This window comes from Haemaphysalis longicornis, unplaced genomic scaffold (assembly GCF_048455015.1).
Source record: "Haemaphysalis longicornis isolate Haplotype H1 unplaced genomic scaffold, Haemaphysalis longicornis Haplotype H1 scaffold_3, whole genome shotgun sequence".
Lineage (NCBI taxonomy): Eukaryota > Metazoa > Arthropoda > Arachnida > Ixodida > Ixodidae > Haemaphysalis > Haemaphysalis longicornis.
In genome coordinates, this window is record NW_027526335.1 from 113,761,568 (window position 1) to 113,780,406 (window position 18,839).

The 18,839-nt window shown below is 48.8% G+C and overlaps 1 protein-coding gene across 3 annotated transcripts in view; it reads right to left on the reverse strand.

Moving 5' to 3' along the window:
- Nucleotides 1-774: 774 nt before the first annotated feature.
- Liprin-alpha (PTPRF interacting protein alpha) overlaps nucleotides 775-18,839 on the reverse strand; it is a 47,555-nt gene continuing 29,490 nt past the window's right edge. For all 3 annotated transcript variants that reach the window (XM_077704036.1, XM_077704035.1, XM_077704037.1), the window contains 8 exons: nucleotides 15,807-15,994; nucleotides 13,532-13,640; nucleotides 7,234-7,315; nucleotides 5,809-6,009; nucleotides 5,465-5,738; nucleotides 5,221-5,396; nucleotides 3,478-3,546; nucleotides 775-3,325 (listed from right to left, as the gene is read on the reverse strand). In XM_077704036.1, coding sequence (XP_077560162.1) covers nucleotides 3,269-3,325; nucleotides 3,478-3,546; nucleotides 5,221-5,396; nucleotides 5,465-5,738; nucleotides 5,809-6,009; nucleotides 7,234-7,315; nucleotides 13,532-13,640; nucleotides 15,807-15,994 — 1,156 coding nt within the window. In that variant the 3' untranslated portion in view covers nucleotides 775-3,268. The remainder of the gene's footprint in view (nucleotides 3,326-3,477; nucleotides 3,547-5,220; nucleotides 5,397-5,464; nucleotides 5,739-5,808; nucleotides 6,010-7,233; nucleotides 7,316-13,531; nucleotides 13,641-15,806; nucleotides 15,995-18,839) is intronic.

The following is an 18,839-nucleotide window of genomic DNA, read 5'->3' on the forward strand; positions in this document are numbered from 1 at the left end:
GGCTGGCTTTACGCAAGGGATGGGGATAGAAGTCGCCTTTTCAAGTACCACACCAAGAGACTTCTATTGGTCCTCATAATAGACCAATAAAATGTACACCAATAGTGCACACCAATAGGTTTGAACGAACAGCAAAGTGCAAACAAAACATCAACTGTTTCTCAGCCAAAAACAACCCCAACTACTGGTGTTCATACAAAGAGAGATGTGCGAGAAGACACTTGGTTGTGCGCTGCCCTAATGCGGATTACCGTATTTATTCAAATATAAGGCGAGTTTTTTTTTCCAAAAACACGTAGTTCAAAGTCATACCCCGCCTTACATTCGAAGCTCAGTTTATATATCTATGATGATTTTTTTTACTTTCTCCTAACCCCTCGCCTTATAATCTTGACCGCCTCATAATTGAATAAATACGGTAAAACGCCGAACGTATTTCTCCGTATACCCCCCGTCGCCACTTACGGCTAGACGTCACTAACCGTGGTTCCACACCATAACATTTGAACCCTCGTTAAAACATAAATAGCCGAGAACTAAAGTAGAGAAAGTTAAACGACACCAGTCACTTCCCTTGTTGACATTTGCGTTGCTAGGAAAACGCAAGGCAGGCTGGCTCAACGCAATATCAGACTTTCAAGAACGGCGGGTAGGCTGCCTGACTAGTTTTTCTTCAAGTTGTGTGACAATGATCTAAAAAAAAAAGGAGAGAGAGAGAGAGAGAGAGAGAGAGAGAGAGAGAGAGAGAGAGAGAGAGAGAGAGAGAGAGAGAGAGAGAGAGAGAGAGAGAGAGAGAGAGAGAGAGAGAGAGAGAAGAAAGGAGGGGCAGGAAGGGTCGAACTAAGAGCGGAGGAAGTAATCCTAAAATTTGTTGTACATCATTACGCGTTATATATATATATTACAGAAATATATACACGCACGTCCTAGGAAAGCAAGGATAACAGGATGGCAATATTGCAATATTATTCTAACACAGCAGAAAAAAGTTGGCCTGAGCTCATAGGGTTTTCATAAGGAGCGATAATTACTATGTCCAATTAAAAAAATAATAAAAACGGGCAAAAATGCAGGAACAATAGAAATAAAAACTTGCGCACAGTAGCTGCCCATTAAGGTACACTGTAAATGACAAAGTAGAAAACTATACACAAAAATTAATCCACCATTGGTGTAGCTGTTTTTTTTTTTATATTATATATAAAAAAAGAAGATTCTCCAAGCAGAGCAATGCTGCTTGAAGCCTTCAATGGCAAGCCACACTTGCAAACAAGCTTTGAAGTGTCACTCGTTCAGAATCCCAGTAGAAGGTTGGGATCTTTCTTGCCAGATCGAAAATTCCTCTACTTTTCGCTGTCCCCCCTAATGACACCCTCAGTGATAAAAATCTTAATTGAAGCTTTTTTTCTTTAAGCCATGCAATCAGCCTATCCTCTACTGTGTCCACTACAAGGCAGGAGCGAAATTCCGTAAAAGCTGCTTCCTTTCAAAGGTATGACAGAAACATAGCGCACAAAGACCCCCCAGGAAGAGTGTCATTTCCCCCAGTCAACAAGCATTCTGAGACTGACATCCATCTAGTGCAAGATGAACTCCCCGATATCAAAAGCACAAGTTATTTTCACTAGAAACTGATTGGAAGCGAAATTAGACAAGTGCCTTTGATACTTGAGAACAATTTAGCTCGCACTGTAGCATAACAATATCAGAATGATAGCGATGCAACCATGATTAGAAAGCACAAACGAGGGAGCCTATTTAAACTGCCACTTCTGTCCTCTTTTTTTTTTTTGCAAGCTGCGTCATACTTCTTTTTGTATTTATGTGGAACTGCATCTTTTCTGCGAAGGCACCTAACTCGTGTGGTGGTCCTCTCCCAAGCCTCGTCATTGAGACATGTAACTTCACTGTATACCACAACACAAAAATATGGAATGCAGTGCCAGTTATGGGTACACACTGAATAATCCCCTGCACAGCCATCACCAGTTACCAGGCAAATTAATTGAGCACGGGATGTCAGCATAGCTGCGCAGAGTTCCACGTATTCCGGTAGCTCGACTTTTGCTGAGACTGCACTATCTCTGCTTCAGCTGGCAGCTGTCACCATAGCATGCTCTGTTATCAACGCCAACGAACCAAACACTGACGTAACGACGTGGTTCAATAAGTTGCCACAAAGCTCTCGATCCTACAAAACAAGCTCGTCCGCAACCAACCCAAAACAGCTCGCGTTGCAATCACCGAGTGCCATTTCAATGTAAGCCAAAGATGGCAATTCACAGTACCTGGGAAGATTATGAAGCTACCCTGCCTTGGGATAAGAGTGATGGAAAAGAAATTAACCTATCATTAGCCGCAAAAAGAACGAAATACAACAGCACGACGCTTCGAGACATTGCATGCAATCACGTGGTCCATGGACTAACCCTATCAATACCTCTGACAAAACTCCGTGATGATGGTGAGGCAAAAAAAAAAAAAAAAAAAAAAAAAAAAAAAAAAAAAACAAGGGCAGCAAGACCAACGCTAGTACAGAAGAGCATTAAATGGTCGGGTGCTCTTTCAAACACCTCAGAGTTACGCCTCAGTGCAGTTAAAGGTTGACAGTGCGGTTAGGTCGAGAGTGAAAAACCTGCGGCTGGAATTTCGGCTGCCTTGCAGCCGCCCTCGAAACGGGAGGTAGGGGAAAGGACGTCAAACTGCTGAGCTAAGGAAGTCTTTGTGTCGAGGGACTGGGAAAGTTTCCGCTTGGAAAGTCCACTCCCTTCAATTCGCGAGCAGATTCGATTTTGATGAGGTGACGATGCGCAACGCGTTTGGCATATCAGTGCACCCAGAACACGCTACCCTAAGTGTCATGTGGAACCAATAGATGTGCCATCTTGAGGGGATGCGAATAATAATAATAATAAAAAAAGTCGAAAAGAAATGGAATTGCGTCCCCCCATCAGGCTCCTCAGTCAAACAGAAAAGAAAAAAAAAAAGCCCTTGCAACGAGCAAAAAAGTTCTAGAAAAGACGAAGAAAGGGAAAGGGCTGCAGTGAGGGAAGTACACAAAAAGTAGAACAATGTCCGTCTGTCAATCATCAGTCCTCACACGCACGCACTGAGAAAACGCCGCCATCACTCAAAAACAGTCCGCACCTTCTCCAGCAAAGGTGCACACGCATGTGCGAAACAAGCCACACACACAAGTAGTCCTTTTGAGTTGCCCTAATGGATCCCTCGTTCGAGATGCCAACTTGCGCCGACTCCCGTGACCGCATCACACGAGCCGGTCCCCTTGGAGGCCTGGCAATGAGGCACCCATGTGCTTGGGCCCCTAGAATGAGGGGGGGGGGGAGAGAGTGCCGCACTTGTTAAACAGTTCAGTGTTCAAGCAGTTTATAGAGTGTAGGAAGTGCACAAAGTACAAAATGTACTTCGACTGAATTCATCTTTGCAGTGGGGGGACAGTCAAGTTTTCACACTCACATCGTCCGGTCTCCTCTCGGTCCCCATAATAAGAAGGTTACTAAATTCCCTCTCCAGTAGCTGCCGTGCCTGTGAAGGGGTGAAAAAAGGGGGACAGAGTTATACACAGTGCCATACATATTATGTTACTACAACGGAACACATTTAGTGCCATACGTATGTGAAGAATGGCGTCCAGGGAAATGTAATTTTTAAATGGCAGTAAAATTTATACATTGTTAATTCTCACATTTGATTAAAAACATATTATATTATAAAACCGTACTGCAGTAACTAAGGCTTTGTTTCCATTAGAGCAACATACGCCAATCCACTTTAAGGAGTAAAGCGGCAGGTACACGAATTTCAGGCAAAAAAAAAAAGAAAGAAAAAAAAGTGTTATTTGTGCGGTTTAAATTCCCACTTGCGACTTGGCACGTCGCACAACGTCGCAAAGCTATCAGCCGGCCGCCACTTTCTGTCCCTTTGCAATGGCGGAGCCAATTGCTCTCGGACTGAATTCCCTTGTCGCGTGACGGGACCACAAAACCGGATAGCCACTCATGGCTGTGGAGTGTGCTATTGTAGCCGGAAACGGAACGTTTGTTTACATCCGGCATTGCAAACATCCATCGCGTATGTTTACAGTGTCTAATCCGTTTGTTTACATCCGCTGGGCCAGCAAGCAAGTTCCTGTGCACTTCAGCTCTTTGGTCAGTGGCTGCAGCAAATGCAAGTACGAATCAACGAACAGCGTGGGACTCATCAGTGCGAAGAAATGTGGTTGAATTGTAAAAGCAAGTACTCCTCATATTAGCTAGATGTACAGCGGGACGGTAGGCCTTTGAGCACCTCTACTGGCAAGTAGTAAACACTGTGGAGTTGACAGGCGTCGAACTTCTGCATCTGTGGAAAGAAGCAAAATTTGCGGGCCGTGACGTCTTGCAATAATATGTTGAAAAGTGCCTGCTTGAGTTTGTTAATTTCATCTCCTCCCGCAACCCACAATGCTTTCAACCGTGCTCCAGGTTAGTAGAATGTGCTCTAGAGTGATTTCTACTTGTTCTTGTCGCGCTGGTATAACATATTATTCTTTGAGCTGTTACCTGACCTGCACCAGGTCAAGTAACAGCTCTGCTAAACACAGCCGCCTCATCGCTTGTCGCAACTGTGAACACTGCCTCATCGCGCGACACACGTCGCACGCTGTTGTGCGACGTGCACAAGGCGCAAGTGGGAATGTGCCTTTACATGGCAATCCCTCACCTAACAGATTACGGTTGGAGGTTCTTTTAGAAAGCTTGGCAGCTGATTTCCTAAGTGTCCTATCCTGTCCCTTCCCATTCATTCTGTCCCAGCCCAACTTCACCCTTGCCTACCACCCCGCCCTGCCCCAACTCGTGGACCCGACCTGACCCCCACCCAACCCAACCCAACGTGCCCCGCCCTGTCCTGCCTTGATCTGCTGACCCAACCCGTTCCAAGCTGTCCCAACCCATCCCACCCCGCCGCGATCTGATTCATCCTGTTCCAACTCATTGGCCCGCCCGATTCCGACCAACCCTACCCTGACTTGTAAACCCGACCTGTCCCGTCCCACCCCGTTCTGACCCTACACAACCCTATGCACCTCACCCCCAACTCAGTGACCCGACCCAGCCCTACCCCAAGTGTCCCACCCCACCCCGACCTGCCCCCCCACCCTGCCCCGCGCCTACCCGACCCGTCCCGTGCCATGCATCCTCACATCCCCATCCCCCTCACCTGGATGTTCTGGGTGGGTATCTGCAGTGCCAAGGCCAGAGCCGAGTGGTCAAAGGTGTCGTCCAGAGCGATGAGGGCCCCGTGGACACCCGTCTCCAGCAGGTTGTTGGAGTACTCCCGGAACCCCACCGTGTTCACCCACTTGATGACACGCTCGTTGGACCACACCACCACGTCTGCGCAAAAGGAGGGAGCGGGTTGGCACCCCTTCCTACCAAAAGAGAAACAGGATCCCTCCCCTCACCCTTGGGCTCATTCTCGCTGGCCCGCCGCCGGTCGGCCAGCTCCTGCCGGTCGTAGTTGCAGCGCTTGAGGCCACCCAGGCCGCACTGCAGGCTGGTGCGGTGCAGGCTGTCCACCATCTTGAGGTGCACCCGCAGGTCCTTCTTGGACAGGTGGCTGAGCATGCGCGCGTCCACCAGGCACTCCATGAAGGTCGACCGGTACTGGGGCAGCCCCAGCGAGGGCAGCCACTCGTTGCCCAGCCACTCGTGGTTCATCTCCCCAAAGGCCAGGCTCTGCGTTCAGGGAACCCTCTTTCCTCCCTGTCTCTCCCCGTGCTCTTCCTCCCCATCGTCCCTCCATTACCGTGCGGGCGGGCTTGGCAGCCGACGGGCTGGTGAGGGCCACCATCTCCTGGATGGCGAGGCGCAGCTTGAGCCGGTGCAGCGGGTTGCTGATGCCGATCTCCCGCTGGATCTCCGTGTCCGACAGAGCCGACATGATGGCACCGCTCTTGACGTTGGCCCGGCACGCCGCCACGTACCACGCGGGCATGCCCACCCACAGCTGCCCAGGGGAAAAGAGAGAGAACCCTCACGTCATCATCACTACACCAGCTAGGAGACACTCTAGAAAAAGTAAGCTTAAACTTCTACAGGGACGGCTTCCGCAAGTGTGAATGTATTTTCAAAGTTCTTCCATTGTATACATGTCAGATTATTCTGAATTCTGCGTGCAACTAGATTTCACACGCTAAGATTGCAGATTCCACCACTGAAAAACTGTGCTCTCTCCATGCTGTTTGTGACCTGCCTAACATCGCTACTCGTGCCTGCCACTGCCGTAACAGTCCTTTGCACCTTCCCTATATAGTTCAACAAATTTTTAGTCAACAAAGCAAGCTACTCGACACACTTGGTGGCTGCAAACCCTCGTTTTCTGAACATTCACGCAGTATAAAATTCTTGCAGCTTTGAATGCAAGTTATCCTTTAGTACCGCACATGTAAATACACACGCAAACTGAATGGGACGCTCGCGTCTACGAGTTCAATGCACACGTTTAGAGAGTCTCGGCAACTCTTTTCACCAACCATTTTGTACGGTGCTTCCATTTTATAGGAATTCCCCCTCCCGGCGCCACCGCTTTGGTATCGTCCCCGCGCCCGCTTGCGCGCCACTGCTGCCAATCTGCTGACCACGCGTCAAGGAATGCAGTTTAGCAGGAACTGAAGATCAGCCTTCTAGCAATACCTAGTGGAGCGTTTTATCGCTGCAATGGCATCGCCACGGGCACCGCACTTGTTTCCGGTGACAAACCTCAAGCTTGCGTTTACGCATCGCCAGAATTCAGACAACCAGGGTCCAACTGATCTCTCAATGCGAGAAAGGGGGCTCGAATTATTTGTATTCGCTTCAATTTTTCACTTTGCACGGCAAGAGTAGAGTGAGCAATGCTTTTGAAATGCTCTGTGATAAGTGCAACACAAAAATGGTGCCCTGTACTTGAGAGCTTAGCGTTTTTTTTTTTTTTTTTTCCGACCAAATCAGCAGAGGCCAGCAGCTGAAATCACCGGGTGACACAATTCAGGCAGTGCTAGAACAGACTCCGGGCATCCCATCAACACCTAGGTTTTTCCCAATTATCTCATCTGGTCAAGTGCAGTTTGCTTTTAAACTTGGCATACTTGATATTCCGCTATGTGGATCGCTTGATTTAAAACGAGTTGTGTGCCATCTTCGCTTGTTCGTTCTCACCCCCCAAAAAAGGTGCTGGCCCAGCAGCTCTTACCTCAAGCCAGGCCACAATAGTTGGTCCATTCCACAGTGCAAACGGTGTGCCTGCCTTCATTGCCTCGGCCAGAAGTTCATGCCTGCAGGCAAGCGTGCAAAAGAACAAGGAGTAACATTAGCCACATCTCCAGCAAATGGCTCTCTGCATTACTTCTCCAGATTTTTCCGGTCATTTCAGTTAGAATCATCAGGCCAGTGCAGAAGTTGCATTAAGATAGCAACCAATCCACTGCAAAGTATTCAGATGACCAGGCTAGTAACAGCCCTCAAGGCGGAGTAAGCTTTCTGCAAAGGAAAAATATGACAAACACTTGAAATGCAGCTGTATGGCAACAAAAAAAAAGCTACACAACTTTTTCAAAAATTTTGTAGCAGAAGAACAACCTGCTTTGGTCCGATATAGTTGCATTTGAGGTGGATGTTACATTTCCCTTTTGCAACACATACATAAAGAGCATTTCAAAGAGAACACAATTCATTGTGATTGCACAAGTTATACTACTATCAAACCCACTTAGTCCCCCTTTAACTTTTTTTTACTTTCACAAAGCAACATTTGAGTCCTACGCCAGAAACTTCGGCATCAGTTTTCTGTAGGAGTGTGCAAATATGTAGAACTTTCGCACCGAAATAATAACACGACATTCAATTTAACTTTGAATAGAATAGCACTACAGCCGAGTCCACTTATAACAGTACCCTTTATAAAAAATTAAAGCCGTTCCACTAATGTGAAAGCTGTCGGAAGTGCAGAGCAGTGATTTGCCATAATGGGCTGTAGTGCCGCTATCCGCTCACTGCTACCACCCCAATGCAATTCAAATTTCCAGCCTTCACGGTGCTCGCGCGCCCCCTGCCTGAAACTGCGCCAGCAAGAGTTCTGTTCTTTTTGTGCTTGCTTTTCCTACCGCACGTGCCCGCGTTACACTGCCACTTTTTTTCGCTTATTACCGTAAAAGCCAACCAAACTGGCTTTCCTAACTAAATGAACGCGGGCGCTGCCGGTAATTACCGCTAAAACCCGCGTATAATACGAACCCGAATATAATACGAGATAATATTTTAGGGATGCAAAATTGGAAAAAAAAATTATTGGTTGATATCCTAGCGGCGCGGTGTTAGTTTAGCCGCGCGGTGTTCACGCTCGTATCACACAAGTGAGGATAAGTCCCCACAGTTCAATCACTGTCATCCTCGGCCGCGCTTTCTTCCGACAATTCCTTGTCCGAGGTGTCCTCCCAAAGGTAGTCATCTTCTGTACCATCGAGGGCGTTCGATATTCCACACTTCTTGAATGAGCGACATACAAGATCTTGTGGGATGCTCGCCCACGCATCCGCAATCCACTTGCACAGAGTGGCTGGCGATGCCCGTTTCAGCCGCCCCGTCGGTGTGACAGCAGGCTCACCTGAGCGCATCCACTCGGTGTAGCACCTTTTGACAGCGTCTTTGAAAGGTTTGTTTATACAGACATCAAGCTGCTGTAGTTGCGATGTCGTCCCGCCCGGGATGACAACGAGCTTAGTGCTGCAATCGGGCAGCAGCTTCTTAACAGAGTCCGCCAAATGGCAGCGAAATGCGTCCAGCACGAGGATGGATGGGAAGGACCATGAGCGCTCCGGGCCGCCTGCACCACACCGACTTGATTCAGTCCAGGACGAGGTCCTCATTCATCCAACCTTTCTCATGACATCTCACGATGACATTTTTTGGTAGGTCCTCACCTTTACGAAGCATCTTGCGCTTGAAGTACACATAGGGATGAAGCTTGTGGCCGTCTGCCGTGCACGACAGCATGACGGTTACTCGCGTCTTCTCATTCCCGGTGGTCTGGACACACACTTGTTTCGACCCCTTTTCGTGAACGGTGAGGGGCGATGGCATGTCCAAATAAACTGGCGTCTGATCAGCATTGCCGATTTGGCCTAAGTGGAAGTCCTTAGATCTGCGCAACGCAATAACGTGGCGCTGGAAAGCGATCAGCAACTCCTCGAATGCTTCGGGGAGCTTCTGCGAAACCGAAGTTCGCCGCCGCAGCGGAAATCCAGCACGGCACATGTAGCGATGGATCCAGTTCTTGCTCGCTTTGAAGGTAGAGCTTGGAATCCCTCTTTCTCTTGCAAGCTCCCGAGCCTTCGCCCGCATGAGCTCCACGCTCACAGCCAGATGCGCAGCTCACTGTTCTCGTACTAACTCCGTCAGCGCGAGTTCGATTCCCGGAAACGTCCCATTCTTCTGGCCGCGAAAGCTTCTTCGCGTTCCGCTGCACGCCAAGAGGGCTTCTTTCTGTCGTCGCCAACCGCGAATGCTTCCCTCGGAGACGCCAAACTGCCTCCCGGCCGCACTGTTACCGGCGCTTTCTGCAGCTAAAATCGCCTTTCGTTTGAAGGTTAGCGAAGTACTGTTTGCGTGGCCCCGACATACTCGTACTCTACTGCTGAGAACTTCGCAAAGCGTGATTCACAAGAGCGCATGCGTGTTGCCGAACCAAACGCTAATCCATCAACAAAGAAATGGGTGGCTACCACTGGCTAGGGCTAGAATTGGATAGCCACGTAGCAACGAAGCCAAGCCGCAGCCCCGAGGCAATACCGAAACCAAAACTTGAAGCGGAAAGTTTGAATTTTTGTTGTAATTTTTGTTTAGATCCGCATATAGTATGAGGCTGATATTTAGGACGCTAATATTAAGAAAAAAACCTCGTATTATACGCGGGTATTTACGGTACGTATATTTTGCCTCAAATGTACCTACAGTATTCTTTGCACTAAACAACGGGGAGATGTATGACAAGCGCCAGCGGTTCATGAGGTTAGAATGCTTATGAATATATAAACCGCTTGGCTTTCGGAGCCTCTCTGTTACGCTGCGACGACGGAACGCCGTGTGGCTCTACTTGGGTCCACCGAGCGAGCTACTACGATAAGGCGAGCCCCTACAGTGCTCTGCACTTAAAATATATTGGTTATAACGATGAACAACTATACCACCGTCCACGTTTGTATGCTTTCTATGGCAAAGTAAACTGCTTATTACAATGCTCAAGTGCCGCGATATTGCGTATAATGATTGAATCCGATAAAAACGTGCACCAAAAAAATGCGAGTTGCTGCCGGCTCTCCGCGGTAACCGTACCGGTGGCGTGCGCCTTGCATTCCTTCCACCCCTCAGAAAACGAGTCGACTGCACCGCTTATGAGGTAGCGACGGACCCTGCCACGGATAAAGCGACGTTTTTCCCATGCTTTAAACCGCTTCGCCGTGTCGTCCCGACCTTTCTTTACCGTTAATCCCCGTTCGACGCTGCTTGATGAGCAAAGGTCCGCAGGCAGACCAGACCACTCGCTGAACCGACGCAAGCAAGCAGGCGGGTACTGGCATGCAGGAGTGAACCTTTGACGGCCCCATGCAGCAGCGCAACTCCAACGCACCAACCACAACAAGCCAAAGTCCAGGTGGCCAGCGAACCCCCATTTTTAAGCTCCCACTGAGCTGACAAACATTATGCAACCCCGCGGCAATGACTAAACACCTTCTTTCCTTGCCTGCTCGATCCGAATTCCTCCCTTTCGTGATGCTTTCCCATCCCCCTTTCTCTGCTCTCTGCTTATCAGTGCCTTTCAAAGCTGCTCGGTCGTGCGGCCGCGTCGGCCTTCCCAGCTTATCTCACGTACAAGAGGCGCACGGCTGTCGGGCTAGCGCCGGATGGCATAGGGGTCGCGTGGCGTGCGGCGCAAGGCTGGCAGCAGGCTAGCGGCACATGCTGCGGAGGGGAAGGGGGCACAAAATAGGCGGTTCCTTTTTTTTTTTAAACTTGGCATTTTAGCTAAAGGTTCACAAATTACGCAAGAACGCGCTAAATATAGTAGTTTAAAGAAGTTCTTGGCCCACCTGTTGCGCGAGACCGTCTGCTAGGCCTGCATTTACTCGCACCCCCATCATACGACACTCCGGTCATACAACGCTTTAGCACGGTTCCTTGAAAGTCGTATTATTGGGGTTCCACTGCACATGAAATTGTGTCTTGCATAATTTATCCTTTACGAGGAGCCAAAATTGGTTGGGCTCTAGATTTACAGTCGAACCCTGCGATAACGAAATCCCACAAGTACGAAATTTCTGCCGCAGCGAAATATTTTCGGATCCCTGGAGAATGTCCATAGACGCCCATGTATTTCATATCTCGCGGCAACGAAATGTTTTTGGGAAGCGATCCCGCATTATTAACGAAATTAGCCGCAAGTCCGGTCGGCATTTTACCTACTCATTGGGGGCTAAACAGAGTCCAAAAAGTGCTAAAATGCACTTTTTTCAGGCTCAAAATGCGTAAACTTTTGCCACAGCACGCTTGCATGGCCGCCGCCGTATTTGTTTAGAAAAAAGACCATGCAGCAGGAAGCCGCGGAGGCAGCCGCACAGCGACACCACCAGGGGGCGAAACATGCCGACTCACGGCATGGCTTTGGCTTGGGCTACGCGAGCAACGCTAGCCTGCTACCGATGAAAAGAGCGCGTGGGTTTGTTGTGTGCGCTGATTGGCACTTTTGCTCTCAGTAACCTCTGCCAGCCCAAAAGTGGAAGTTTTTATCGCTACAAGATAAGGCACCCATCATCGCCCCAGTCAGTGGCCCAAATGAAGCAAGAGAGGATAGCGCCAACGAGTTTGGAACCGCCTGCAGCTTGCTCTACCATTTTGAAAAGCGAGCATGACACTCTTTAATGGTGCACGTATGCAGAACAAAATGGTGACGGCTGTGCCTTTCTGGACTTTGACAAAGCGGTGCTCACTTAGCTCTGTGAACAGTATCGGAACAAGGAGGGGATGCTGTGTGGCAAATTTTGTCAAGCACAGAAGAAGCTGGACTTCGCTTGCATGCTCGAACAGACTCGGTGCCGAGGGCCAGGGAGAAAAACGTGCAGAGAAGGCAAACCTGCGGAATGTTTTGGATGCGTTTGACACGATACCGTCGTTCTTAGGCGTGCACGGCGACTATACTCGGTTACAACTCAAGAACGGCACCACCTCATGTAGTGTATCACTCCGCCAAAGCGCTGGATCCGTGACGACAGTGCGTGCGCGTTTTGAAAGGGGTTTGCTATGAATGCGTGATATCGTCTGCCTTGTCTCACACAGTTTGTTCGTTGTCACTGGAGTCGTTTATAAGCATATTAAGTCCAAAAAATCACGGAAACGGCTCACGCCATGTTCAAAATATTCCCAGTAACGCCCTACTTGCGGCGCGCGGAGAAACATCCGGCTACGGTGATAAGACAGAGCGACAACTTCCGGTGTCGTTCTTAAGTTGTCACCGAGTATAGTAAATAACCCCTTCTTGTAGTGTGAGAGCTGAGCTGTGAAGTTGCAGCAAGGTAAGGCTCGCAGAGTAATATAACTGACTTTCGGAAATAAGTTTTCGTCTTGTGGCCGATTTTTCTGTCGCTTATGTTTCATTCTCGCGGCAACGAAATTCCCGCAAAATCAAATTTTGGGGCTTTCCCCGGCGGTTTCGTTGTTGCGGGGTTCGACTGTATTGCATTTTGGGCGCTACAATTGATCGCTGCAAACACGCACCGTGCTCTGTGCTACCGGCTATGGGCTTTCCCACATCGCACCAGTGCTGTGCAGCCAAACGGCAAGAGGAAGGTGCCTTTTAGAAGTGCCTGATCGGTCTGAAAAATCATTTCAATATTTGCTTTGATTTGCAACTGTCTGAAAAAATTAAGCATTTGCTTTGTACTCGCTTTACGCAAAAAAATCTCTATTTGGAGATCCTTAGTTTCCTGTATACATCACGCGAGAATGGAGGAGAAGGGGAGCAGGCTGGTCATTAATTTACAAGTGAAATTAGTAACTGCATCGCATAGGTGGTGTGATGAAGGAAGGGACCAAGTGGGGAAGGAAAGGGGGCAATGGTGCGAAGGCAGCGTTGCCTTGAAACTTACAGCGCCACTATGCTAAGAGCGGTTCCCGCTCTAGGAATGGGAAAAAGGTTGGGACAACGAGAACAGATATCCAACATCCCTCAGAAAGCCTTCGCACCAAGCACCATATACATACTACTACTTTGCTGGGCATCCTACCATTTTTTTTTTCTTCATGGCTTGATATCACGCATTTTGTGGATAACACATCTTTTCCTTGCTCCCCTTCCAGAAGGTGTCAGCTCCCCGGGGACTCTACTGTCATTTCCCACAAAGTTCGCTAGAGGCATGGGCAAGAGATGCAACTCTCGGCCAGAGAAATCCCCCCCCCCCCCCCCAGAATGGGAACACAGGGATAGGGACAGGGGAACTCACTTCTTCTTTGTGCGTCGGTCCACCTCTGTCTTTGGCCCCAGTGCTCCCCCAGCCATGGACAGCGTCCCCGTGTCACTCCCACAGATATCACTGTCCATGTAGATGCCACCTGCGGGTTCGGAAAGTGAGCACACCGTTCTTTCACGCTCCCTCTCCTCAAGTCATCAGTCCTGCAAAAACTTCAACAAAGGTTCAATAACAGTACAGTGGAATCTTAATGACGCGATTCTGGGTGATACGAATTTTGGGATGATACAAATTTCTGAGAAGTCCGGGCGAAATTGCATTGTCTGCAACGGGCACAATTTAGCCTGTTATGAACGGACCTTTGCGGCCTGGCGGATGATACGAACAAGCCGACGAAGAGTCCAACAAGTCAGAGCTGCCCTAACCGCCGAGTGAGCAAGCGACGGAGACGTACAGGCTCTCTCCTCTTGCTGGGCTGTTGTCGCGCGAGCACGAGTGGCATGCCGAGTCTACCAGGGCAGTGCCACCGGGCTTTGGACAATGCCGCTCCAGGGAAAGCAGCGACATCACTCAGCTACTAGTGTCTCACTGGTCTTGGGTGGAGGGCTGCACCTTCAGAATGTGGGGATTTTTGACCCACGCCTCGCTGTTGCCACTGTCTGCTCAAGGCAGATGTTCAATTGCTGAGACGCATGTGGAAGTTTTTACCGCGGACGGGCTCCTCCTAACCAAATCAACCAGGCTGCTATCAGCTGTGTCGCGTGAAAGAACAGCCCTTTCCTTCAAGGAGAAGCTGGGAATTCTGAATAAAGTCAACAGCGAACTGACAAGGAAGCGCAGCAACTTGACAAGAGAGCACGGCCTGCCGCCTTCAATTTTGTGCACCACTGTAGGGCAACGCGACGTGATTTTGCAAAGTGTGCAGCGCTTCGGCGTGAACGCCAAGCAGGCCAAGACAGCCCAGCATGTCAAGCTTGCAGACCTTCTCCTGACATGGTTCAAGGAAGTGACTGTGGCTGGAGTGACTGTCAACAGAAAAGCGCTCGGGGAGAAAGCTGATGACGTTGCCCTTTCTCTTGGAATTGAGAACTTTCAGGCCACCATTCCAAGCAGCTGCATAGACTTGTGTACAAAACCGCATGCGGTGAAGGGAAGAAGTTGGACGACTCAGTGGTGATCGACTGGACGGCCGACACGCTGCCGGCGCTTCTATCGGAGTACGAAGCACGGAAAGTACTTAACGTGGATGAGGTGGGGCTTCTTTTTTAAGTTGCTCCGCTATGACAGCGTCTGATTGATTATGGGGTTTAACGCGTCAAAACTGCACAGGTTATGAGGCGTGCCCTCCAGATTAATTTAGACTACCTGGGCATATTTAACGTGTACCAAAATCTCGAACGCACCGCGTCCTTGCTTTTCACCTCCATCCACTACGACAGCGTCTCCAGAGCCTGAAGAACCACTGGCTATTGAAGAATGGAACCAGCTCGGCTTGGAATACTCGGCGCACGATTTCGTCACCGTCAACGACGACCTCACCACTTACGGTGCCCGGACGATCGAGGACATTGCCAAGACGAACGAGCCGTAGTGGAAGTCGGACAGTGACAGCGAGGACTGCGGCAGAAATGAACAAGCACCGTCGACGAGCGAAACCCTCCATGCCCTTGACATGCTGCGGCCTTCAGTGAGCTTGGGCACCATGAGTGAGGAGACGAGCGGCAAGTTTTACGCGCTCCAGAAAGGACTGCTCGGTGACACGGAGGTTAGGAAAAGCAGAAAAGCATCACGAATTCCTCCATGCAGAAGTAAGAAAGGAAATAAACGAAAACTTTTACTTTGGTGCTCAATTTTCGGTCTGTGCTGGCTCATGTGAATTTCGGATGATACAAATACTTTTTGCGGTCCTGTGAGATTTGTACCATCGAGCTTCCACTGTATTAGCTCAAGAAAAGACTGCAACGGAGACAAGTCGACAAGGGCTGCATTGTCCTTTGCAGCCCTTGTCATATTGTCTCCGTCCCTGTTTTTCCTTGTGCTGCTACTACCTTTCAGCTATGTACCAACACACCCAATTTTCCACATTAATTCATCAGAGAGGTTTGGGAACAGCGGGCACATCCTGCTGCACTAACGAAGTGGCCACATTTTGAACAAAGAGAGAACGTATCGTACACAACTTGTACCCGACCAGGACTGGTTATGCAGCGTTTCCCCTCTACATGCAGCAAACACATTTACTAGCTTAAAAAAAAAAAAAAGAAGCGAGATGGCAAAGGAGGTCTCTGCCTAACCCGCAGGGTCTCACCGGACATGCCGTACTCCTGGCCGTAGGGGTCCTTGCCCTTGACCTTGTCCTTCTTGCTGAAGAACCGGCCCAGGGAGGACTTGATGCCCTTCTTCTTGGCTGCCTTGTTGAGCGAGTCTTGCGACGAGTTGGTCGAGCTCAGCGGAGACTGAGCACTCAGCGAGCTGGGCCCGCCGTCCATCGTTACCCTGCACACACACATGTGCAGTTCACGCCGCTGCTGCAGCAGGGCACATCTCATGAGAGGAAAAATGTCAACCCCTACTACTGCAAATCGCTGCTTCCTGATTATGCTGGAAGGCAGCAAAAGGCTGTGCTTCAACGATGCACTAAAATAACTTATGGGCTGAACGACACTTTAGCCTCTGAATGACGTTTCCCCAGTGAACAAAGTCTTGCCAATCACCACTCTGGTTTTCAGCAGGAGATGAAAGCTTCAGCCTTCACTTGCCAAGAAATGGTGGCGTAGAAACTTTGCAAAAAAATTTGAACCTCACAGCAAAACTCTGCAAAACGCTGTCACAACTCTAAGAAAAATCAGAAAAAATTTATGACAGTAAAACCTCATTACAAGAGGTCGGTGAGTTTGTGAATGTGGATGATGGTGTCGCGACCATGGGAGAGCTTGCATGACTGCATAGCTGACAGTGTACCAAGCGCAAGTGAAAGTTGGCGCAATGAGGAAAGCAACAACAATCCTTTGCCCACAACTTCTGAAGTGATTGGTGCCCTTGCACTCCAGCTCTTTACACAAAGTGGACAAGTGCGCACTGCCGTAGACAGCAAAGCTGTTGAAGCAGAAGATACAGGACAATTTCATGCAAAAGTAACGCAGTTTCATCAGTAAAAAGTTTTATAAATGGTACAAGGCCTTATGACGTCCATTTCTTTAGCATGCTTGCCGTACTTACCCGATTCTAACGCGTACCCGATTTCCAAAGAGGGGAAAACAAAACAAAACAAAACAAAAAAACCACTTGCACCTTTAATTGTAACGCACACGGAACTTTGTGAGCAAGAAAAACGAATGCAAGAGAAACGGGCAATTTATTTCCCGAAGTAATCTCGCTCATCTCACTCCTCGTCACTCTCCAAGAGCTCCTGGTCGCTTTCCGCTGACCACAACATCTCGTCCTCAGTGCCATCACGTTCGCGATGCCACACTTCTGAAAGAACATTCAACCACGGTCGATGGGATCTTGGCTGACGCCTCGCATGCCCATCCCATGAGCTTCTCCGGAGCCGCACGCTTCAGCCGACTGCTCGTTGTGAACGCGTGGCAGCCGCTCGTAATCCGTAAAAGCAGCACACTTTCGTTGCCACTGCTATCATTGCTGTTATCAAGCGCGCAAGTGGAACGATTTGACAATTTGTGTGAACGCCGATAGATAAGCCTAAGCGCCTAGGCTTCCTGCATCCAAAAAATCCTTGCTTAAAGCTTTGGCGCAGTCTTGAGATGGCGATGGCGATGGGTGGGACGAAAGTTTCGCTGCTTCGGCAGTTTCGGTTTCGTATCCTATTTTAACGCGCATGCGATTTTTCAGCCTATTTTCCCGGAAAAAAAAAAGTGCGCGTTAGAATTGGGTAAGTACGGTATATCAAATTCTGCCCTATATCGAACTGATAGGTGTTTTTTTGTGAGTTCGATATAACTGGGTTTGACTGTATTCAATATTCGATTGGATATCCCAATACAGCTTTTTGCCTTGTTCGTATCCGTTCATACTCAAAAATTTCAATATTTGCACACCCCTAAGTAAAACCTAAAACAAGTGCAAAAATTACTAAGCACTTGCTTTCGTGGAAAACATTCATTCTCAAATACAGTGGAGCCCCGCTCATTAGTTTTTCACCGGACCGGGAAAACAAAACGTAACAACCAGGAAAACGCAGCAGCGAGGAAACCCTCGAAAATGAATGGAAAAAGTGTAGCTTTGACTTGCGACCATGTATTTCTGCAACTTTGGCTTTCGAACCGCAAAAAACTTGAGAATGTAGGATTGCCGCTTCTCGCAATCGCTGGAAAACATGACGCGTGGCAATGCAAGGTAATTAGTGATGTCGACTCTCTTCCATGCTGGCTGCTTGTCTACTGTGTTTCGTACGTTAAGCTTTTCCTAAAGGGATAGCGCCTCCCGTTTTCGTGATGCCATCAAGGCATGACAAAGTTCGCGGTTGCAAGTTCAACGGTGTTCTCAAAGCTTGAAGCGCACAATGATGATGAAAGCGCGTGCTATTCTTGCGGTGGTGCTTTATGTACTTCCGCCATTCCGAAGGGAAATTTCCATTGTAAGCGCAGTCATGATGGTGATAGCATACAGTAACATAGGGCCATCTAGTGGTGACGAATCGCACCTGCGTGCGGCTTCATGCAGTCAGTTCCGTAGCCAAGCCTGGCAAAGGCTCGTCAAACATAAAAATGGCGGTCCGGGCATGTTTCCAGGGCGGGTTCAGAATGTCAGATTGCGACAAATGATCCGGGAACGCATTCTGACCCACGACGTAACAGTGACGATTTTAATACATGGGACTCTATGTGAGCTGCACCGGATCTAAACAAAAACAACGTAGCAGCCGGGAAAATGCAGCACTAAAGAACGTAAGAGCAGGGTTCTACTGTACTTGTTTTGGACTGCTGGCATAAAATCTAGGATATTTAGGCTTTCCAAATACGATCCCCTGGCGGAGAATTACAGAATAATGGGACATCACTGATTGAACATAATTGGTATTGACATTGACATTTTGTTCTTTCCCTACATCGAAAAAATTATCACAGTAGTTGGCCTCTGAACTGGTGGGTTCGTGGGCAACAGCAGAGTGTCTTAGCTGGAACACCACCGCAATGGATGACACCTTTACTGTTTCTTTAAACACATGATGAAACTTAAGAACCAACGTGGCCCGCTAAGCAAGTGTAAAGCAGCACAACACCTGAGCCATTGCGCCACCATGACGAATACCTTGCATTCATTAGAACGACAATTTCACGGTTGCAGTTCCAAAAGCGCACAGCAAAAAAGCAAAACGTGG